The sequence below is a fragment of the Pseudorca crassidens genome, chromosome 1 (assembly GCF_039906515.1).
Source record: "Pseudorca crassidens isolate mPseCra1 chromosome 1, mPseCra1.hap1, whole genome shotgun sequence".
In the NCBI taxonomy this organism is placed as follows: Eukaryota; Metazoa; Chordata; class Mammalia; order Artiodactyla; family Delphinidae; genus Pseudorca; species Pseudorca crassidens.
This window is the reverse complement of record NC_090296.1, coordinates 6070158-6088304: the sequence shown is the minus strand read 5'-3', so window position 1 is coordinate 6088304 and position 18147 is coordinate 6070158. Positions and strand designations below refer to the sequence as shown.

The 18147-nt window shown below is 48.2% G+C and overlaps 1 protein-coding gene across 2 annotated transcripts in view; it reads left to right on the top strand.

Moving 5' to 3' along the window:
* The window catches only part of CYP46A1 (cytochrome P450 family 46 subfamily A member 1), a 34220-nt gene that overhangs the window by 562 nt on the left and 15511 nt on the right, over window positions 1–18147 (top strand). The window contains exons 2-5 of one of the 2 annotated variants that reach the window (XM_067725903.1): window positions 6260–6340; window positions 6929–7010; window positions 13569–13642; window positions 14114–14200. In XM_067725903.1, the coding sequence (XP_067582004.1) occupies window positions 6260–6340; window positions 6929–7010; window positions 13569–13642; window positions 14114–14200 (324 nt within the window). The remainder of the gene's footprint in view (window positions 1–6259; window positions 6341–6928; window positions 7011–13568; window positions 13643–14113; window positions 14201–18147) is intronic. The other variant, XM_067725912.1, reaches the window with a different exon arrangement.

Below are 18147 nucleotides of genomic sequence, written 5' to 3'. Positions count from 1 at the left end.
CTGCCCAAGGTCACACAGTTGGTAAGCCTAGATTTAAACCCAGGTCAGCCTGGTTCTAAAGTGGGTGCTCTTAACTTTGGGACTTGGATGGGGTCACTCAACCTGGGTTGTCATACACTGTACTTTGGTCACATCCCCCCTCTTTTTTTAAAATTTCTGTCCTGGTATCTCCTTTTTGTCTTCTCCTTGGTACTTCCATTCCATCCTCAGCCCTCACCCCACTCACCTTACCTCCCCCCTACTCCACCAGAAGTTCACCTTTCTGAAGTGTCATTTCTGTGTCATTCAGACGTGTCATTTCTGTGCTCCAAAGGCTTCCCATCACTTAGAACTAAATCTAATTCTAAATTAAGGCTACTCTGGGGCCAGCAAGGCCCCTGCTGGGCTCTCAGAACCCACTCTGTACTGTTCTAACCCCATGCTTGCTCACTGCTGCCTCCAGTTCTTTCTGCATGCACCCACCCCAGCTGAACCCCTCCTCCCGGGTCTTCCTTTTCCCCACCCACCCTGTATAAAGCCCACCTCCTAGCTCCAAACTCCTTATGGGGCCATCATCCCTGAAGTTACCTTCTGTTCACCTGTTGACTGTCTGTTCACCTGTTGACTGTCTGTCTCCCCCTTTAGAATGTGAGCCCTGGGAGGGCAGGGATACTGTGTGTTCACTTGTGTATCCCCAGAGCCTGGGACATTGCAGGTGCTCAATAAATATTTGTTGACTGAATGAATAAACAAGGGTATTAGACACACTTCTTAAAACCTCAGGACACCAACATTCTGGAAGGCACCCACCTCCAGCACAAGCCGGATGCCCTGGCATTTGAAGCCTGAATCCCTGCTTGGTGGGTCTGGGAAAGATCTCTAGCTGGGGACACAGGGAGGCAACTGTTCTCCCTGCCAGCTCTCTCTCCTCCCAGGTGCCCTCTCCCACCCTTTTCCCTTACTTCGCAGCTGTGTCTTCCCCTCCATCTAGATGGTTCTTCCCCCAGCCTTCTAGGCTTGTCTTAAATGCCAGCTCCTCAGGGAGGCCCTCCCTGCTCCCACACGCAAATATATTTTGTTCATTTTATAAACTCTAAGTCACCAGAATGGTAATTGGGTAACTATTTGTGCTACCTCTTGTTAAGTGTCTGTCTCTCCCATAGGCCTGTGTCTGTCTTGTTCACTGCTGTGCCCCTGACATCTCGCTCAGCATGCACAGTAGACCCTGGATAAACTCTGATCCAAGGTGGATGGTGGAAGGCTCCTGCCAATTCTGTTAGATACACTCTCACCCTTTCAGGTTTTCAAATCAGCCGTCAAGAGCTTGGAACTGAATGAGTTTTGTGCTCATTCTGACAGGCCTCCTCATGACTTGACCTTCTCATAAACCCAAGTGCTTCAAACACTGCAGACCTGAGCCAACCTCTGTGTCTTAAGAAGAGAGAACTTAAATCAAGCTCCTCTCGGCTACTCTCTCCACATCAATTTTTAAAACTGCACTAAAAAAATAAAGTTATGTATGCCATAACATTTACCCCTTTAAAATGTACAGTACAGTGCTTTTTAGCATAGTGACGGAGTTATGCAACCATCACTGCTAGTTCCAGCACATTTTCATCACTGCAGAAAGAAACCCCATAACCATTAGCTGTCACTCCTCATTGCCCCCGGAACTCCCGTAGCCCCTGACAACCACCTAATCTGCCTTCTGTGTGTATAGATTTGCCTGTTTTGGACATTTCATATAAATGGACTCATACAATATTTGACCTTTTGTGTCTGGCTTCTTTCACTTAGCAGAATGTTTCCAAGGGTCATCCATGTAGTAGCATGTGTCCATATATCTTTCCTTTTTATGCCTGAATTCTCCCTCAAGTCTTACACCACAAAACCTACATGTGACCTACAGGTGTGTGGGTGGTGGAGGAGGCTGACTATAATTTGGGTTGGGCTCTTTATTCTAAGGAGGTCAACTGAACAATGCCTATACGAAAAGATTGTGGGTTAAAAACTGGTTGGTGGTCAAATACAAAACTGCACTAAATGAAGGTTCTGGAACCTCTTTTTAGCATAAATCAGATGCTTTGGCATTCAGAGCCTGGATCCCCAAACCATGATTGGCAACGCCACGGTTGACGAGAAATCTATGCGCACTGATTTCTCCAGTAGTGTGCTTTAGGGCTTTGCCAGCTTGCAGGCAAGGAACCCTCTGCCCTGCAAGAGGCAGCTGCTGTGCTCTCGCAGCCCCACTCCTCATCCTCTTTTCTGCAAGAGTCACCAGCAAGATGCCCTCCCTGAGTGCCCTGCTTCTGTGTGCTGATTACAGACAACATCCTACTGCAACGATCCATGTAACAGCTGAAAACTCAGACCCCATGTTCAGATCCCACACAAACACTTGTAGCCTCTGTATTTCTCTGTCACTGCTCTGAGCTTCCTCATCCCCCCCCACTCTCCTGGTAGTGTGGGATGAATGTAAACTTGACAATGCAAAATCTCTCTCCCCCAGTTTTTATTTCTTTTGTAATAAGTTTTTCAAAACTCCTGGGCGGTGTTGCTTCTCTCCACCCTCTCCTGCTTGCCGAGTCGCCAGGCCTGCGGGCTGTTCGACCGTTGCTGGGTCTTTCTCGGTGATGGTGGAGACCCACGGCTGGCTCTGCTGGGCGGCGCATCCAGGGGACTTGGGGTGCCCAGCTGAGCACTCGACCACCGCATCCCTCTGGCGCGAGGCACTTTCCTGGCCCCGCACCCTCACCCTCACTCCTAGTGGGTGGCCCACCCCTCAGCCATCTCGTGGGCTCCCGCCACCCCTCTGTGTGGCCTCACAGTGGGCTCTCCGGATGACTTCTGCTCCAGTACTGTCCCAAACTTTCTCTGCCCACAGGAAACCTCGGATTCCCACTGTGCCTGTCGCAGGGTTATAGGAAACCATGCGTGCCGGGGACCGGGCAGGGGAGGGGGATTTTTGCCCTCTCCTGTCTCCCTGGGTTGCTCTGCCATATCCCGTCTACCACCAGGGGCACACCAGGTGGGCTTCGGTCCGCCCCTCCCCATCCCAGGAGTCTCCCATCCCCTCCTTCCATCATCTCTCATCTGCTGGTTTCTAACCCCTGGTCTCCGGGCCCTGCCTTCGCCCCCCACCCCCAGCGCCCCCTGCAGGAACAGGAAGGAACGGGTCGTAGGCTCCTTTCTTGCCTGGCAGTGAGGACCCCACGCCACGCCATGCCCTTGACCTTCTTGAGGTGTCACTCACGTGCCTCCCCAGGTGGCTCTGGACTCCGGTGCTTAGGGCGGAGACTCTCAGGCGTGTGAAGGTGAGGAGGGTCCAGACTCTGTTCTCACTCAGGTGACTCAAAACTGAGAATATTCTCTCCAAACCTGCAGCTTTGGGGAGTGACCATGGGTACTAGATTATTCTGGAAATACAGCCAGTCATGTGTGATATCCACGGTCCATCTTGCTGCAGGCGGGGCGGTGTAAGTTCAAAGCCACTCCCCTCGAGTGGGCGTGGCTGCCCGGCGCCCCGCCGAGCTTCCTAGCGCAGGCCCCGCCCGCCCGCTCTCCCCTCAGTCCCTCACCTCCCGTGCCAGCCAGCGCACGCTCAGCCTTTATTCTCGCCTCCTACTTCCCTGAGCAAATGAACAGCCTGAGACAACTTCCTTCCAGGGCTCTGCCGCCACATCAGCCCCCTGGCCTGCCCTGAGCCCACGTGCCTTCCCCCCGGGACCTCGGTGCTCCTGGCCAAGGATGCCCGCCCCCCCCACCCCCCCCCCCACTGCTCCAAGGCTCCAGCAATGCCCCCTCTCCTCCGTCATCACTTTTCCTTCTCTTCTGCATCATTCCTATTTTTATGTAATAGGCTGTAACACAAACCTCTTCCCCCTCATTCGCTCCAGCTGCCGCCCCCCTATCCCAGCTTTGCACGCCCACAGCAACACCCCCGTCCGAAGCCTGCCTGTCTCTGGCCCCTGTTCCTCCCTCCCCTTCTCTCTTGAAGCCACCGCCCGTCAGGCTCTGGCCCCCACCTCTCCACCCAACAGGGTTTGATCAAGGCCCAGTGACCTCCATGGAGCTAGACGCATGGTCAGCACTTGGTCCCCATCTTGCCCTGCCACTCTGCTGCTCGGGGCAGGGCGCACCCCTACCTCCTCCTTGAAGCCTTTCTTCTCAGGTTTCCCCCTCTCTCTCCCCTGCGTCTCCTGCTCAGTCTTCCTGGCTGGTTGTCCCTTTACTGTCTGTCCCCCCAACAGTGCCTCACTCTTGGGGCCTCTTCCCTGTCTACACCCACCCCTTGTGGTCTAACCCAGTCTGTCAACACCACTTCTCTGCTGAGGAGTCTCGCATTGACATCTCTAGCTGGGAACTCTTCCCTGAACTGCAGCCTCAGGTGCCTACCTGCCTGCTTCCCTTCCGTGTTAGATGGGAAGCGCACACCTAACCGCTCCAAGACTGGCTCTCAGTTCCATCCACTTGTCTCAGGTTGGTTCCCAGAAGCCGATCCTGAGACAAGAATTGAAGTGTAAGTCGTTTGGGAGGCGTGATCCTGGTGGGGTTAGGGACTGGATGGAGAGAGAAGGTCAGAAGGGCAATAAAGCAAATTACCTCTGGGGGCAACTGAGATGCAACCCCCCGGCGAACTCTGGGACCCGGTGGAACACAGGCTCCCCCCACCCCAGCACGAGGTGGAGGGAGGGGGGATCGTTGATGGAGGGCTGCTCTGGGGGGTGTTGAGCTGGAATTTCCAGGCTACTCCGCCTGCGGACAGAGCCGAGAGAGCACAGGGCAGAGACTTGGGTTCTGGCCTTTGGAAGCCTCTCCCCCTGCAAGGACAAGGGTGGGGGGCGGGGGCAACAGTGTCTGCTGCCCCCACCAGGCCCCCTCTCAGTCCTCCTCACCTTAGTGAGTGGTAGCTCCATCCAACCTCCCAGTGGCCCAGGCCAAAAGCCCCAGGGTCATCCCTGACCCCTGTCTCACCCCCACATCCAGTCCATCAGCAGGTCCCCTTGGCTTGGCCCACCTTCACGTACATTCAGAGTCTGACTTCTCATCTCCACTCACAGCCCCCTCACTGGTGCCCCTGCTTCTACCCCTGCCCCCCACACCTGCCCTGTTTACTCTCAGCTCTGCAGCAGCAAGGACAATTCATTTAAAACCCAATTCAGATCCCATCTCTGTTCTGCTCCAAACCCTCCAGTAGCCCCACTTCACCAAGCTCAAAGAAAAAGTTTGGATAACAGCCCCCAAGGCCGTACACAATCTTCCCCCCATCGTGGTGACCTCATCATGTACCAGGTTCCCCTCAAGCACCCTGCTCCAGCCACACCGCCTCCCTGCTGTTCCTTGAACTTACCAAGCACTCTCCTACCTCAGGACCTTTGCACCTGCGATTCTCTTTGCCTGGAATGTTCGTCCCCCAGATACCTACGTGGCCAAGTTCCTCACTTCTTGCAGCTCACATGTCACCTTCTTAAAGGGATGTTCCCTGACCTGCCTATTTACAATAATCCTCCTACACCCATCCCCAGCTCTCCTTACCTCCCCCAAGTCTGATTTTTCTCCCATCACTGTCTGACTCCCTATTTACTTACTTATTTATTCACTCTGTCTCCTCCCAGGAGAATGTGAGTGCCATGACCCAGAAAACCCCAACTGCAGTTTTGTTGTCGCCCATTCTGGAAGCTGTAGTAAGTCAACTTGATGGGAATAAACAGGAGACAGGAAGTCACCAGTACCTTGGAATGTGCCTAAGGTGACACCACACAGGCCTGTTTACAATCTGGTAATCGCACTGCCAAGTTAGCATGACCAAACTATGTCCTGGTGAGAAGGACTGTGGGGGACCCTGGTACCAGCCATGCACCTGGGGCCAGGTGACTTCCTCTTCCCAGCCTCGGTTGCCCTACCTATTAACTACGTTAATAATAGACCTACTTCAGGAGGTGTGGGGAGTTCAGCTGGGGTCAAGCTCATCATGGTGTCCAGCATTTAGTAAGTGTTCCCTGAATGTCTCAGGTTATTCCTCATGCCAGCCCCCAATCTCTGCACCAGGGAGATGAGATGGTTTTATCCCTCTCCATCTTTCTAAGAAAACTTCCGGAGCCAGTCAGACTGGGATTTGCATCCTGCCTGGTGACCCTGAGCCAGGACTGTACCTCTCCGTGCCTCAGTCCTCCCATCTGTGAAGTGGGCCTGATAATGCCTACTTCACAAGGTCCTGTGGGGATGGGAGCATTCTTTGATGGTGACTTCCGGTCATCTTAATGTTTCCCATTTCTTCTAGTTTCCTTCTAGGACACCTCCCCTACTTTTGGAAAAAGGATGAGGTTTGTGGCCGCGTGCTCCAAGATATGTTTTTGGATTGGTGGGTCCTAACTTGTCATTTGTTGCCCCTACTCCAGTCTCTGCCCCTCATGAGCCAGCTTCCCCCAATGCCCTAACCCCCAGTCCGGCACACACCCACCTCCCCAGCCCAGGTCACTCCCACCCCCAGCAGTTCCTACTCTGAGGCACACAAGGGTGGTTCAGAAGGCAAGCTCTGCCTTTTGCCAACTGCGTGGCCTTAGACCAGGCATCAGAAGCTCTCTGAGCCTCAGTTTCTTCATCTGTAAATTGGGTGGGGGTGTGACTAGGTAACAGTCATTGTTTGGGGTGGTGCTTTACACTTTTCAGAGACGTGATATGGCTTGATTCCCAGCACAACCTTTTGGGGCAAAGGAGGAGGGTAGCGACCCTATTTCATGGATTTGGAGACTGAGGGCAGTGGGGGATGCGACTCAGCAGTGAGTCAGCAGCAAGGCAGAACCTTGGCCCCAGACCCCTGCTGAGACCTGCCCCCCAGCCCCACCCCCAGGGATGGGATGCCCTGTTTCTCCAGCTGAACCTGGGCTGATCTGATGACATTCACATCTCTGGTAGCTGACAGCCTCCTTTGCATCACTTTGGTTCCCAGGGCTAAGAAGTACGGACCTGTCGTGCGGGTCAATGTCTTCCACAAAACCTCAGTCATCGTCACGAGCCCCGAGTCGGTCAAGGTAGGAGACAGAGTGGTTTCCGAGGGGAGCCCTCCTCCTCCCTGGGATGGGTGCATGAAAGTCTACCCCAGGGACTGTGGGAGAATCGTTCCAGAGTCACGTGCATTTGGGCTGGTTTCCCAAGGATCCTGAAGGGAACAGCATCTTCCCCTCTAACCACCCACTTTTTGGCAGTGGGGTTGGGGGCCTCCTAAAAGCAGGGCTGTTTGATGTGGACAGTGAGTTATTGTTACACTCTTCTGGGTTGGGAGTTTTACCCAGCTGGTGCGCACGTGTCTGGTTAGTTCACCTCTCTTAGAAGTTCCTTCATCTGCGAGGTGGGATTATAACCCCTTTCTTTGAAGACTATGATGGGAACTAAATATTGATCCATTTATTTAACAAATAAAGGGTCAAAAGATGCTTCAACATGCACTTTTCTATGTGCTTCACAATTATTAACCCATTTAATCCGCAGAGGGGTAGGGACTCTTATTAGTCCCCATTTTAGAGGTGAGGAAACAGAGACAGGCAGCATTAGTTGGCCTATAATATGTGCAGGCTGGTGTCTGCCGTGTAAGTACTAAGAATGGCCAGTTGGCAGAACTGGGCTTAAATCTGGGCTCTGCCACCAACTGGCTATGGAACCTTGGACAAATTACTGTTTCACTCTGAGGCATAATTTCCTCGTCTGTAAAATAGGGATGATGCCTCTCTTACAGGTGCTTATAAGAATGGAACTGATGAATTGGGAGATTGGGATTGACATATATATACACTAATATGTATAAAATAGATAACTAACGAGAACCTGCTGCGTAGCACAGGGAACTCCACTTCGCTGTACAGTAGAAACTAATACAACATTGTAAAAAACTATACCCCAATAAAATAAAATTTAAAAAAGAATGGAACTGAAATAATGTGTGTGAACCATCTAGCCCACGCACGGCACACAGCAAGTGCTCAATAAACGATTGTGCTGTGATTCTCACGGTGGGTACTGAGCTGATGTGCGGGGATGATGCTCTCCTTAGGCAGTGGCTGTGGTGACACTAAGGGGGATAAAATACAACTTGGGGTCTAGATCACAAGACAAGTTGAATGACCATGGTGTCTCTAACAGGATGTTAAAAGTCATTTTATTTTAAAAATGTTTCATTGCAAATACAGACACATGCCTTAAGACTTTTTAAAGCATGCTACCAAAAACCATACACAAGACCTTCATGATGCTCAATGAGATAAGAACTTGAAAGACATATATTAATATGATGAATTACATTGCTTAGCATTTAAGTGTTAAATCAGCACTTCCTGGTCATGATACAATTTGTTCCTGGATACGTGGATACGATTTGCTCATCTTTTGTTAAGAATTTTTGTTTCTATATTTTTTCTTCTCTTGATCCCTGGCTTTGGGATCAGGTTAATAGGCCTCATAAGGTGAGTTGGGAAATGTTCCCTCTCCTCTGTTTTCTGAAAGAGTTTGTATAGGAGTAGTGTTTTTTCTTCCTTTAATGTTTGATAGAATTTACCAGTGAAGCCATCTGGGCTTGGCATTTTCTTTGAGGGAGGTGTTTTTGTTTTCTTTAAATTATGCAGTCAATTTTTAAAGTTGATATATGGTTATTAAGATTTTCTATTTTTTCTTGAGTTTTGTATCTTTCAAGGAATTTCTCCTAAATTGTTGAAGTTACTGATAAAAAGTTGTCCACAATATTTATTTATTATCTTTATCATGTCTACTGGATCTCTGGAAATGTCCCCTCTTTCGTTCCTGAGAACAGTAATTTGGGTTTTCTTTTATCTTATTGAACAAGCTGGCAAGAGGTTTTTCAATCATATTCATCTTTTCAAAGACCCACCTTTGGTTTATTGGTTTTCTCCATTGTTTGTTTCCTATTTTATTGATTTCTGCTCTTTTTTTTTTTTGCGGTACGCGGGCCTCACTGTTGTGGCCTCTCCCGTTGCGGAGCACAGGCTCCAGACACGCAGGCTCAGCGGCCATGGCTCACGGGCCCAGCCGCTCCGCGGCACATGGGATCCTCTCAGACCGGGGCACGAACCCGCATCCCCTGCATCGGCAGGCGGACTCTCAGCCACTGCGCCACCAGGGAAGCCCCAATTTCTGCTCCTTTTTATTTCCTTCCTCTACTCACTTTCAGTTTGTTCTTGTTCTAATTTTTTAAGGTGATAGCTTAGATAATTGATTTTAGATTTGGTTTCCTTTCTAATATAGGCATTTAAAGCTTTACGTTTCCCTGTAAGCCCTACTTTAGCACAAATATACCACACATTTCAATATGTTGTGCTTTTATTTTCATTCAGTTTCAAATAATTTCTTAATTCCCTTGTGATTACTTCTTTGAACCATGGATTATTTAAACGTGTGTTATTCAATTTCTAAGTATTATAAGATGTTCCAGATATTTTTCTTTTATTGATTTCTAATTTAATTCTGTAAGGTCAGAGAAAGTGTTCTTCATGATTTCAATCCTTTAAAATTAATTGAAGCTTGTTGTATGGCCTAGTATATGGTCTATATTTGTGAACGTTTGTGAGCACTTAAAAAAAAAAACATATGTTCTGTAATTGTTGGAGTGTTTTAGAAATGTCAGTTAGGTGAAGTTGGTTGATAGTGTTGTTTGAATCTTCTAAATCATTACTAATTTACTTTCTACACGTTCTAGCATGCAGAAAGTAAATTATTCTCTACTGAGAGAGGAGTGTTAAACTCTCTAACCCCATCATGGAATTGTCTATTTATACTCTCAGTTCTATCAATTTTGATTCATGTATTTTGTAGTTGAGTTACCAGGTGTGTACACATTAAGCAAAGTTATATCTTTGTGATGAGTTGATCCCTTTATCTTTAGAAATTTCCCCTTTTTCCTTGGTAGTATTCCACTTCCTGAAGTATATTTTGTTTGGTATTAATATAGCCACTCCAGCTGTCTTATGTTTAGTATTTCATGGCATATCTTTTTCTATCCTTTTCCTTTCTTTTTGGCCATGCCATGGGGCATGCAGGATGTTAGTTCCCCAACCAGGGATCGAACCCATGCCCCCTACAGTGGAAGCGCAGAGTCCTAACCACTGGACTGCCAGGGAATTCCCTCTATCCTTTTACTTTTTATTATTATTTATTTTTAAAAATTTATTTCACTTATTTATTCTTGGGTGTGCTGGATCTTTGTTGCTGCACGTGGGTTTTCTCTAGTTGCAGCAAGTGGGGGCTACTCTTCATTGAGGTGTGTGTGCTTATTGTGGTGGCTTCTCTTGTTGCAGAGCACAGGCTCTAGGCATGCGGGCTTCAGTAGTTGTGGCATGCAGGCTCAGCAGTTCTGGCTCGTGGGCTCTAGACCGCAGGCTCAGTAGTTGTGGCACACAACTACTTAGTTGCTTAGTTGCTCCGTGGTATGTGGGATCCTCCCGGACCAGGGCTCGAACCCCCATCCCCTGAATTGGCAGGTGCACCCTTAACCACTGTGCCACTAGGGAAGCCCTATCCTTTTACTTTTAACCTATCTGGAATTTTATATTTCAAGTGGGTTTCTTATAGATAGCATATAGTGGAGTTTTGCTGTTTCAGTCAATCTGAAAATCTCTGCCTTTTAATTGGAGTGCTTAGGTCATTTACATTTAATGTAATTATTGATGTGGTTAAGTTTAAATATCCCATGCTGTTGTTTGTTTTCTATTTGATCCACCTGGTTTTTGTTCCCTTTTCCTCCTTTCCTGCCTTTTAGATTGAGTATGTTTTAGTATTCCATTTTATATCCACTAGTGTCTTATTAGCCTCTTTCTCTTTGTGGTTGTCCTAGGATTCATAGGATAATCTTTAACTTATATCAATCTGTCTTCAAATAATATTGTATCACTTCATCTCTGTTTACTTTTAAGACTTCCTCTTTATCACTGGGCTCAGAAGTGTGATTGTGACCCACCTTGGTGTGCCTTTCTTTGTGTTAATTCTATGTAGGCTTCTTTGAACTTCTTGGATATGTGGGTTCCTTGAGCATATTTGTACAATTGTGATAAACGTGTTACAGTTCTTGTCTGTGAATTCAGTCGTCTCCATTATTTCTAGGCTTTTTGCTTATAGGTCAGATTTTCCTGCTCTTTGGCATGTCTAGTGATTTTATGCTGCACAATGGACATTGTGACTTGTACATTGCTGAGTGCTCAGTTCTGTTTTACTCCTTTAAAGAGTGCTGGACTTCATTCTGGCAGATCACTTTGATCCTCTCCAGGTTGCTTTAAGGCTTTTGAGGGTTGATCAAGTGTAGACTTTTACTCTAGGGCTAGTTTAGCCCCACAACTAAGGAGTGACCCTTCTGAGGACTCTAATAAAGGCCTTGTGTCTGAGGTTTAACTGTGGCCAATGGGGACTTGAACAATTCTTAGCTTGTTTGAGCTCTGAGAATTGTTTAGCCTATAGTTACCCGGTAACTCTCCTTTCCCCAGAAGTTTTTTACCTGGTCTTGTGGAGTTTCACTCTACACATGCCCAGATTGGTAGTTATACAAACATACAGGGGATCCCTGTGCAGATTTCTGCACAGGACCTCCTTCTCTGCATAGCTCCCTCCTCTTGAGTCCTCTACCCTACAAATTCTAGGTTTTTCTGGCCTGCCTGGACTCTGACCTCTGTCTTATCAATTTGGAAAGCCTGCTGGGCTGTATTTGAGTTTATTCTTTAAGTGCCTTTGTCCTAAAATTGCCTCTGGGCAGAAAGCTGTAGGGCTCCTATATTGTAGGGCTCTTGTCTTTTTTTTTTTTTTTTTTCCCTTTTCCTTCTGTCATGGTTCACTGCCCACTGTCCAGTGTCTAAAAGCAGACATTGCATAATTTTTGCTTAATTTTCTGGCTGTTTATGGCCGGAGGGAAAGTGCCTAGCAGTTACTCCTCCATGGGCAGAAGTGCACTGTCAGAATGGGCAACAGGAGAAGGCAGCAAGGTGCTGGGTGTTCCCTGTACATGCCTCATGTCCCAGAGCCCAGCTCACTGGGCCAAACAAAGGATCTGTGGTTCCAGGGACAGCAGGCTGTGGGGACCCTGGTCAGAGACTGTGCCGAGGCTGTTCTGCCTCAGGGGGTGCTCCTCAGTTCAGGTTGGGAAGGGCTGGCACAGACCTTGGACCACTCAGAGGTATTTGAGTAGGGCCTGGGAGGTGGGCCTTTACTGCCAAGGTCTTTTTGCAGAAGAGGAAACCATTAGGCGTAGGATAGTGACAGAACTTGGTTTACAAATGACAGTTTGGGGGTAGGGGTGGGGTCCCTGGGATGTGGCTTGTGAGCTGAAGTCAACATTTCTGGGGTTTCCTTTGAGCTGAAAATTTGGCTTAGATTCCCAGGAGCTGAGTCCACAGTCACCAGCAGCCCCTGGGTTTAATGGATAGCAGAGATGTCACCTTACTGCGTCCCAGTGCCCACAGGGTAAAGCCAAGTGTCCCGCAGGGCAGGCTTCGGGGGTCTGGCCCAGCAGCCTCTCCAGCCCTCCTGCTGCTGCCCCTCCCCCGCCTCCACACCTCTACTCCTCTGCCTGAATGCACCACCATGTGACAGGGGTTCTCCTGCCTGTATCACAGCTTTCTCTCCCCTCGCCCCCACAGCAAATTGCCTGCATTCAAATCCTGTGTCCACCATTTACCATGTGGCGACCCTGGGCCAGTTTTAAACTTCCGTTTTTCACCTAGATGTACGATGAGCATAAAAATACCACCCACGTCTTAGGGTTGATTGGGCATTAAATGAGCTCTAGGGCGCTGGTGTGCATTTGGCATTCGTGGAGCACCTGCTGTGTGCCAGGTGCCCTTCTCTGCACTTTTCACGTAGAAACAATTTTCTCTTCACAGCAACCCTACCAGGCAGGTACTCTCCCGAATCCCATCTTGTAAAATAAGGAAACAGGGGCAGAGGAGGTGAGTAACTCACCCAGGGTCATAGAGTTGGCAAGTGGTAGGGTGAAATATTTGAGCCAGATTCAGATTTAAGCCAGTGGAACCCACAGCCTGAGCTGTCAACCCCTGGGCTGTGCTGCCTCAAAAGCTGCTAGCTAATGTTACTGTTGCTACCCTCCTGCTCTTGGTGAGGAAGTGGACCCTTCCTCCAGGAAGCCTTCCTTGACTTCCACGGCTGGGTTGGCACTAACAACACTGAATCTGTGCTGAATGTCTCTCCTGTGTCCTAGAAGCCCTCCCACCAGGCTTCTCCCCTTCCCCACTCTGGTTTCAGAGCAGCCCAGGCCTTTTCTTGTTGCCACTTTGGAAGGTGGCATGGTGTGGGCTCCTGAGTGTGGGCATTGGAGTGAGGAAGCCACCCTGCATCAGTCCCCAGCTGTGTGACCACCGGAAAAAATCACTTCACCGCTCTGTGCCCCGCTTTCCTCATCCCTGAAAGACAGGACTTCCGGAGGGAGTAGGTGAGGTCACTCATATGAGCGTCCACACCGTAGCTGACCCTCAGCTCAGGGTGATTATTTGGAGATGTGTTTCGTAAGAGACAAGAAAACTGCTGAGTCTTCTGCAGCTTCTCATGGGTGCACAAGCTCATGTTGTTTTTCTGGGGATGTTTAGAAGTTCCTGATGTCAACCAAGTACAACAAGGACTCCAAGATGTACCACGCGATCCAGACTGTGTTTGGTGAGAGGTAAGATGCGAGGTGTCTGGGGCGAGGCCAGGAGAGCCTCTGGCTGCAAGTGGAGGGTTCACAGGGTCCAGAGTTTTGGATGTAGCATTAAGTCCCAATACCCTGGCTGCCGAGCGCACAACAGGGGCCATCTGTGGTGGTCACCGCTCTTGTCACCAGCACCTTCCTTCTCGTCCTTTCCCCTCCGGATGGCAGGTGGGAATGCAGGGGTCACTGAGGTCGGGGCACACAATCACCCTCATGTATGTATGTATGTATTACGGTAAAATTCACATCACATAAAATTCACCGTTTTAACCGCATTGGAATTACAATTCAGTGGCATTGTTACATTCACCGTGTGGTGCAACCATCACCATTGTCTGGTTCTAGAACATCTTCATCACCCCAAAAGGTGACCCGACCCCGTCAGGCAGTCAGTTCTCATTCCTTCACCCCGTTGCTCACATCAAGCGTTTGTCTCTTCCGCAGGCTGTTCGGCCAAGGCTTAGTGTCCGAATGCGACTATGAACGCTGGCACAAACAGCGGAGGGTCATGGACCTGGCCTTCAGCCGGAGGTGAGTGTGGCCGCAGACAGGCCTGGGGTCATGGCTGGTTGCTCAGAGGCGGTGCTGGGCTGCCAGCCTGGGTGGGCTGGGCAAGGGCAAGCCTTCATTGGAAGGGGCTTCACCTTCACCCAGGCTGAAGGGAGGGAGGAAGGACACGGCATTCCTGGTCAAAGAGAGACCGAGACAGCCAGCGGGGTGGGCGTCTGAGAGGCCCCCAAGTAGCCTGTGAGCGTCAGGAGCTGAATGACCACGATGCCTGGAGGTGTGGGGTCCCTGTCCCCCAGCAGCTCCCTTGGCTCAGACTTTATCACTCCTTGTCTGGGCTTTTTCATTGATTATAGTTTTCATTTTTTGGTAACATTTTATTTCTAAAATAGCTGTTTTCATGAGATATAATTCAAATACTATACAATTCACCCATTTACAGGTACAATTCAATGGTTTTCAGTATATTCACAAACGTGTACAACTATCACCACGGTTGATTCTAAAACATTTTCATCACCCCCCAAATCAGTCACTCCTCATTTCCTGGCAATGCCTGCAGCTTCTGACAACCACTAATTTAATTTCTGTCTCTATGGGTTTTCATATTCTATACATTTCTTATAAATGGAATCGTACAACATTGCTTTTATGCCTGGTTTATTTCACTTAGCATAATATGTTCAAGGCTTATCCACATTATAGCATGTGTCAGAACTTCATTCTTTTTTATTACCAAATAAGATTCCGTTGTATGAACATACCACATTTAATTTTCCATTCATCAGTTGATGGACATTTAAGTTGTTTTTACTTTGTGGCTATTGCGAATAATGCTGCTATCAACATTTTGGGGTGGATATATTTCTCTTGGGTATATAGTAATGGGATTGCTGGGTCATATGGTAATTCTATGTTTAACATTTTGAGGGAGATAATCTTTTATTTTGATATAATTTCAAATTTACAGAAAAATTGTCAGAATAGTCTAAGGGACTTCTGTCTATCTTTTACCCAGATCCACTTAATTGTTTATCGTTTAAATCACCATATGTTTTGTCATTTCTTCTTTATGTGGATATATAAATATATTTATAATTTTCTCTGTGTGTGTGTGTATATACATTTTTGCATAGTGCGTGTGTTTTAAGTTATTTGAGAGTAAGTTGGAGACATTGTAATCTCTTCCCTTAAATGCTTCTGTGTGTATTTCCTATGATCATGGACATTCTTTTACATGACTGCAGTTCAGTTATCAAAATGAGGACATTTAACATTAATCCAATACTGTTATCTAATCCATATTCAAATTTTGTCACTTGTGTAATGACAGCTTTTTGTATTCTTGTCTAGAATCCAATCCAGGTCCATGTGTCAGGTTTAGTTACCGTATCTCTTTATTTATTTATTTTTATTTTAAGTAATTTAATTAAATTAATTCATTTATTTTTGGCTGCATTGGGTGTTCGTTGCTGCACGCAGGCTTTTCTCTAGTTGCGGCGAGCGGGGGCTAATCTTTGCTGTGGTGCGTGCGCTTCTTATTGCAATGCCTTCTCTTTCTGCAGAGCACGGGCTCTAAGCCCATGGGCTTCAGTAGTGGTGGCACGCGGGCTCAGTAGTTGTGGCCTGTGGGCTGTAGAGCGCAGGCTCAGTAGTTTTGGTGCGTGGGCTCAGTAGTTGTGGCTCATGGGCTCTAGAGAGCAGGCTCAGTAGTTGTGGCCCACGGGCTTAGTTGCTCCACGACATGTGGGATCTTCCCAGACCAGGGCTCGAACCCACGTCTGCTGCATTGGCAGGTGGATTCTTAACCACTGCGCTACCAGGGAAGTACCAGTTACCATATCTCTTTAGCCTCCTTCATTCTAGAACAGTTTTTAGTCTTTCCTTAAATTTCTTGACCTTAAGATTACAGGCCGATTTCCTAGAACATCCTTCAGTTTTGTTTGTCTGCTATTTCTGTTCAATTACACTCAGGTTGTGCCTTTTTTGGCAGGAATGGCCCAGGAGTAATGTTGTATCCTCCTTAGGGCATTGTTTTCTGGAAGCATGTGTTGATCTGTCTCATTGTTGGAGATGTTAACTGCTCTCTTGGTTAAGGGAGCCTCCAGGCTTCTCCACTGTGAAGTTACTGTTTTGTATGTAGTCTGTGGACAACCGTATAAACATTTTCACCTAGACTTTCATCACAGCCTCCTCCCTGGCCTCCCCGCCTCCTGTCTCCCTCCTCCAATGCATCCACCTGACCGCCCTGGAGAGATCTTGCTGAAACTCAGATCTGACCACATCTCTCCTCTGTCCTGAAGCCTTCAATGGCTCCCTATGATCTGAAAGATGAAGGTCAGACCTCACTCCCCCTTAGTCTGCCCCTGAGACCCTTCCAACATTTGGACCCTCTCGTCTCCACCTTTCTGGAAACGCTGGGCTCTTTCTGGCATCTCTGCCTGTGTTGCTGCCATTCTCTCTGCCTTCCGTGCTACCCCAGGAAATTCCTCTGACTCCTTTGATACCCAGCTAAGATGTCACTGCTTTGGGGAACTGTTTCCTGACTTTCCAAGACTCAGTTCATGTCTCCATGACGGCTCTTGTCACATCCACTGCAAAGATTCTCATTCAATCTGCCTCCCTCACTAGACCTCGGGTCCGTGAAGGCAGAAGATGTACCCTGTTCCTGGACCCCTGCACCCAGCACGGCACCAGGCACTTCACAAGCCCTCCAGGAATGTCCATAGAATGAATACGTGGAGCGGTCTTGGTCTTACTGGAAAGTTGCCAGGAATGATAAAAGGAATAGACTAGAAGGAGGCATTTATTTAATGAATACTTGTGCCAAGTGCCAGGGTTATGAAGGCCAACCAAGGTGACGTGGTCCCACCCTCAGGAAGCTTTGAGGTTATGGGAGGACATAGATTCTAACCAGATGGCCGCCCATAGTGCTCATGATATAAATACCAGCAGCACTGTTTTGGTTGACCCTCTCCATTACACTGAACCTCACGTTTTTTTGTTTTTTTTGCGGTACGCGGGCCTCTCACTGTTGTGGCCTCTCCCGTTGCGGAGCACAGGCTCTGGACGCGCAGGCTCAGCGGCCATGGCTCACGGGCCCAGCCGCTCCGTGGCACGTGGGATCTTCCCGGACCGGGGCACGAACCCGCGTCCCCTGCATCGGCAGGCGGACTCTCAACCACTGCGCCACCAGGGAAGCCCCTGAACCTCACGTTTGAACTGCACTTTACATTTTATTAAGTGCTTTCACATTTTTATTTAAAAAATTTTAAATTGTGGTAAGATACACATAACATAAAATGTACCATCTTGCGCATTTTCAGGTGTACAGTTCAGTGGTATTAAGTACATTCACATTGTTATGCAACCATCACCACATATGCTTATTTTTTAGTTTCACAATAAGGTAGCCAGCTAAGCGATGACTATTTTACTGGAAATGCAAAATTCACAAAGTTGCATGAAAGAAGCTTTGGGAGATTCCTGTGTTTATGAAAGTGTCAGTGACCCCTGGTTAATCCGAATTCACTACTGAGGAAAAAAATAGGAACCACTGGTGAGTTTCACCTCCAGCCGTTATCCACAGAGAACATCATTATATACTTTTAATAAAATCGTGATAATGAACTGCCAGTTTCTGCTTTTCTAGATGTTAATTTTACTGAAAATCTTGGTCCCAATCATTCCATAGAAGACAAGGAAATGTAAACTAGACAGCTAGTGGGAAGCAGCCGCATCGCACGGGGAAAGCAGCTCGGTGTTTTGTGACCACCTAGAGGAGTGGGATAGGGAGGGTGGGAGGGAGACGCAAGAGGGAGGAGTTATGGGAACGTGTATACGTATAGCTGATTCACTTGGTCATAAAGCAGAAACTAACACACCATTGTAAAGCAATTGTACTCCAATAAAGACGTTTTAAAAAATGCGAAAAGGGGCTTCCCTGGTGGCGCAGTGGTTGAGAGTCTGCC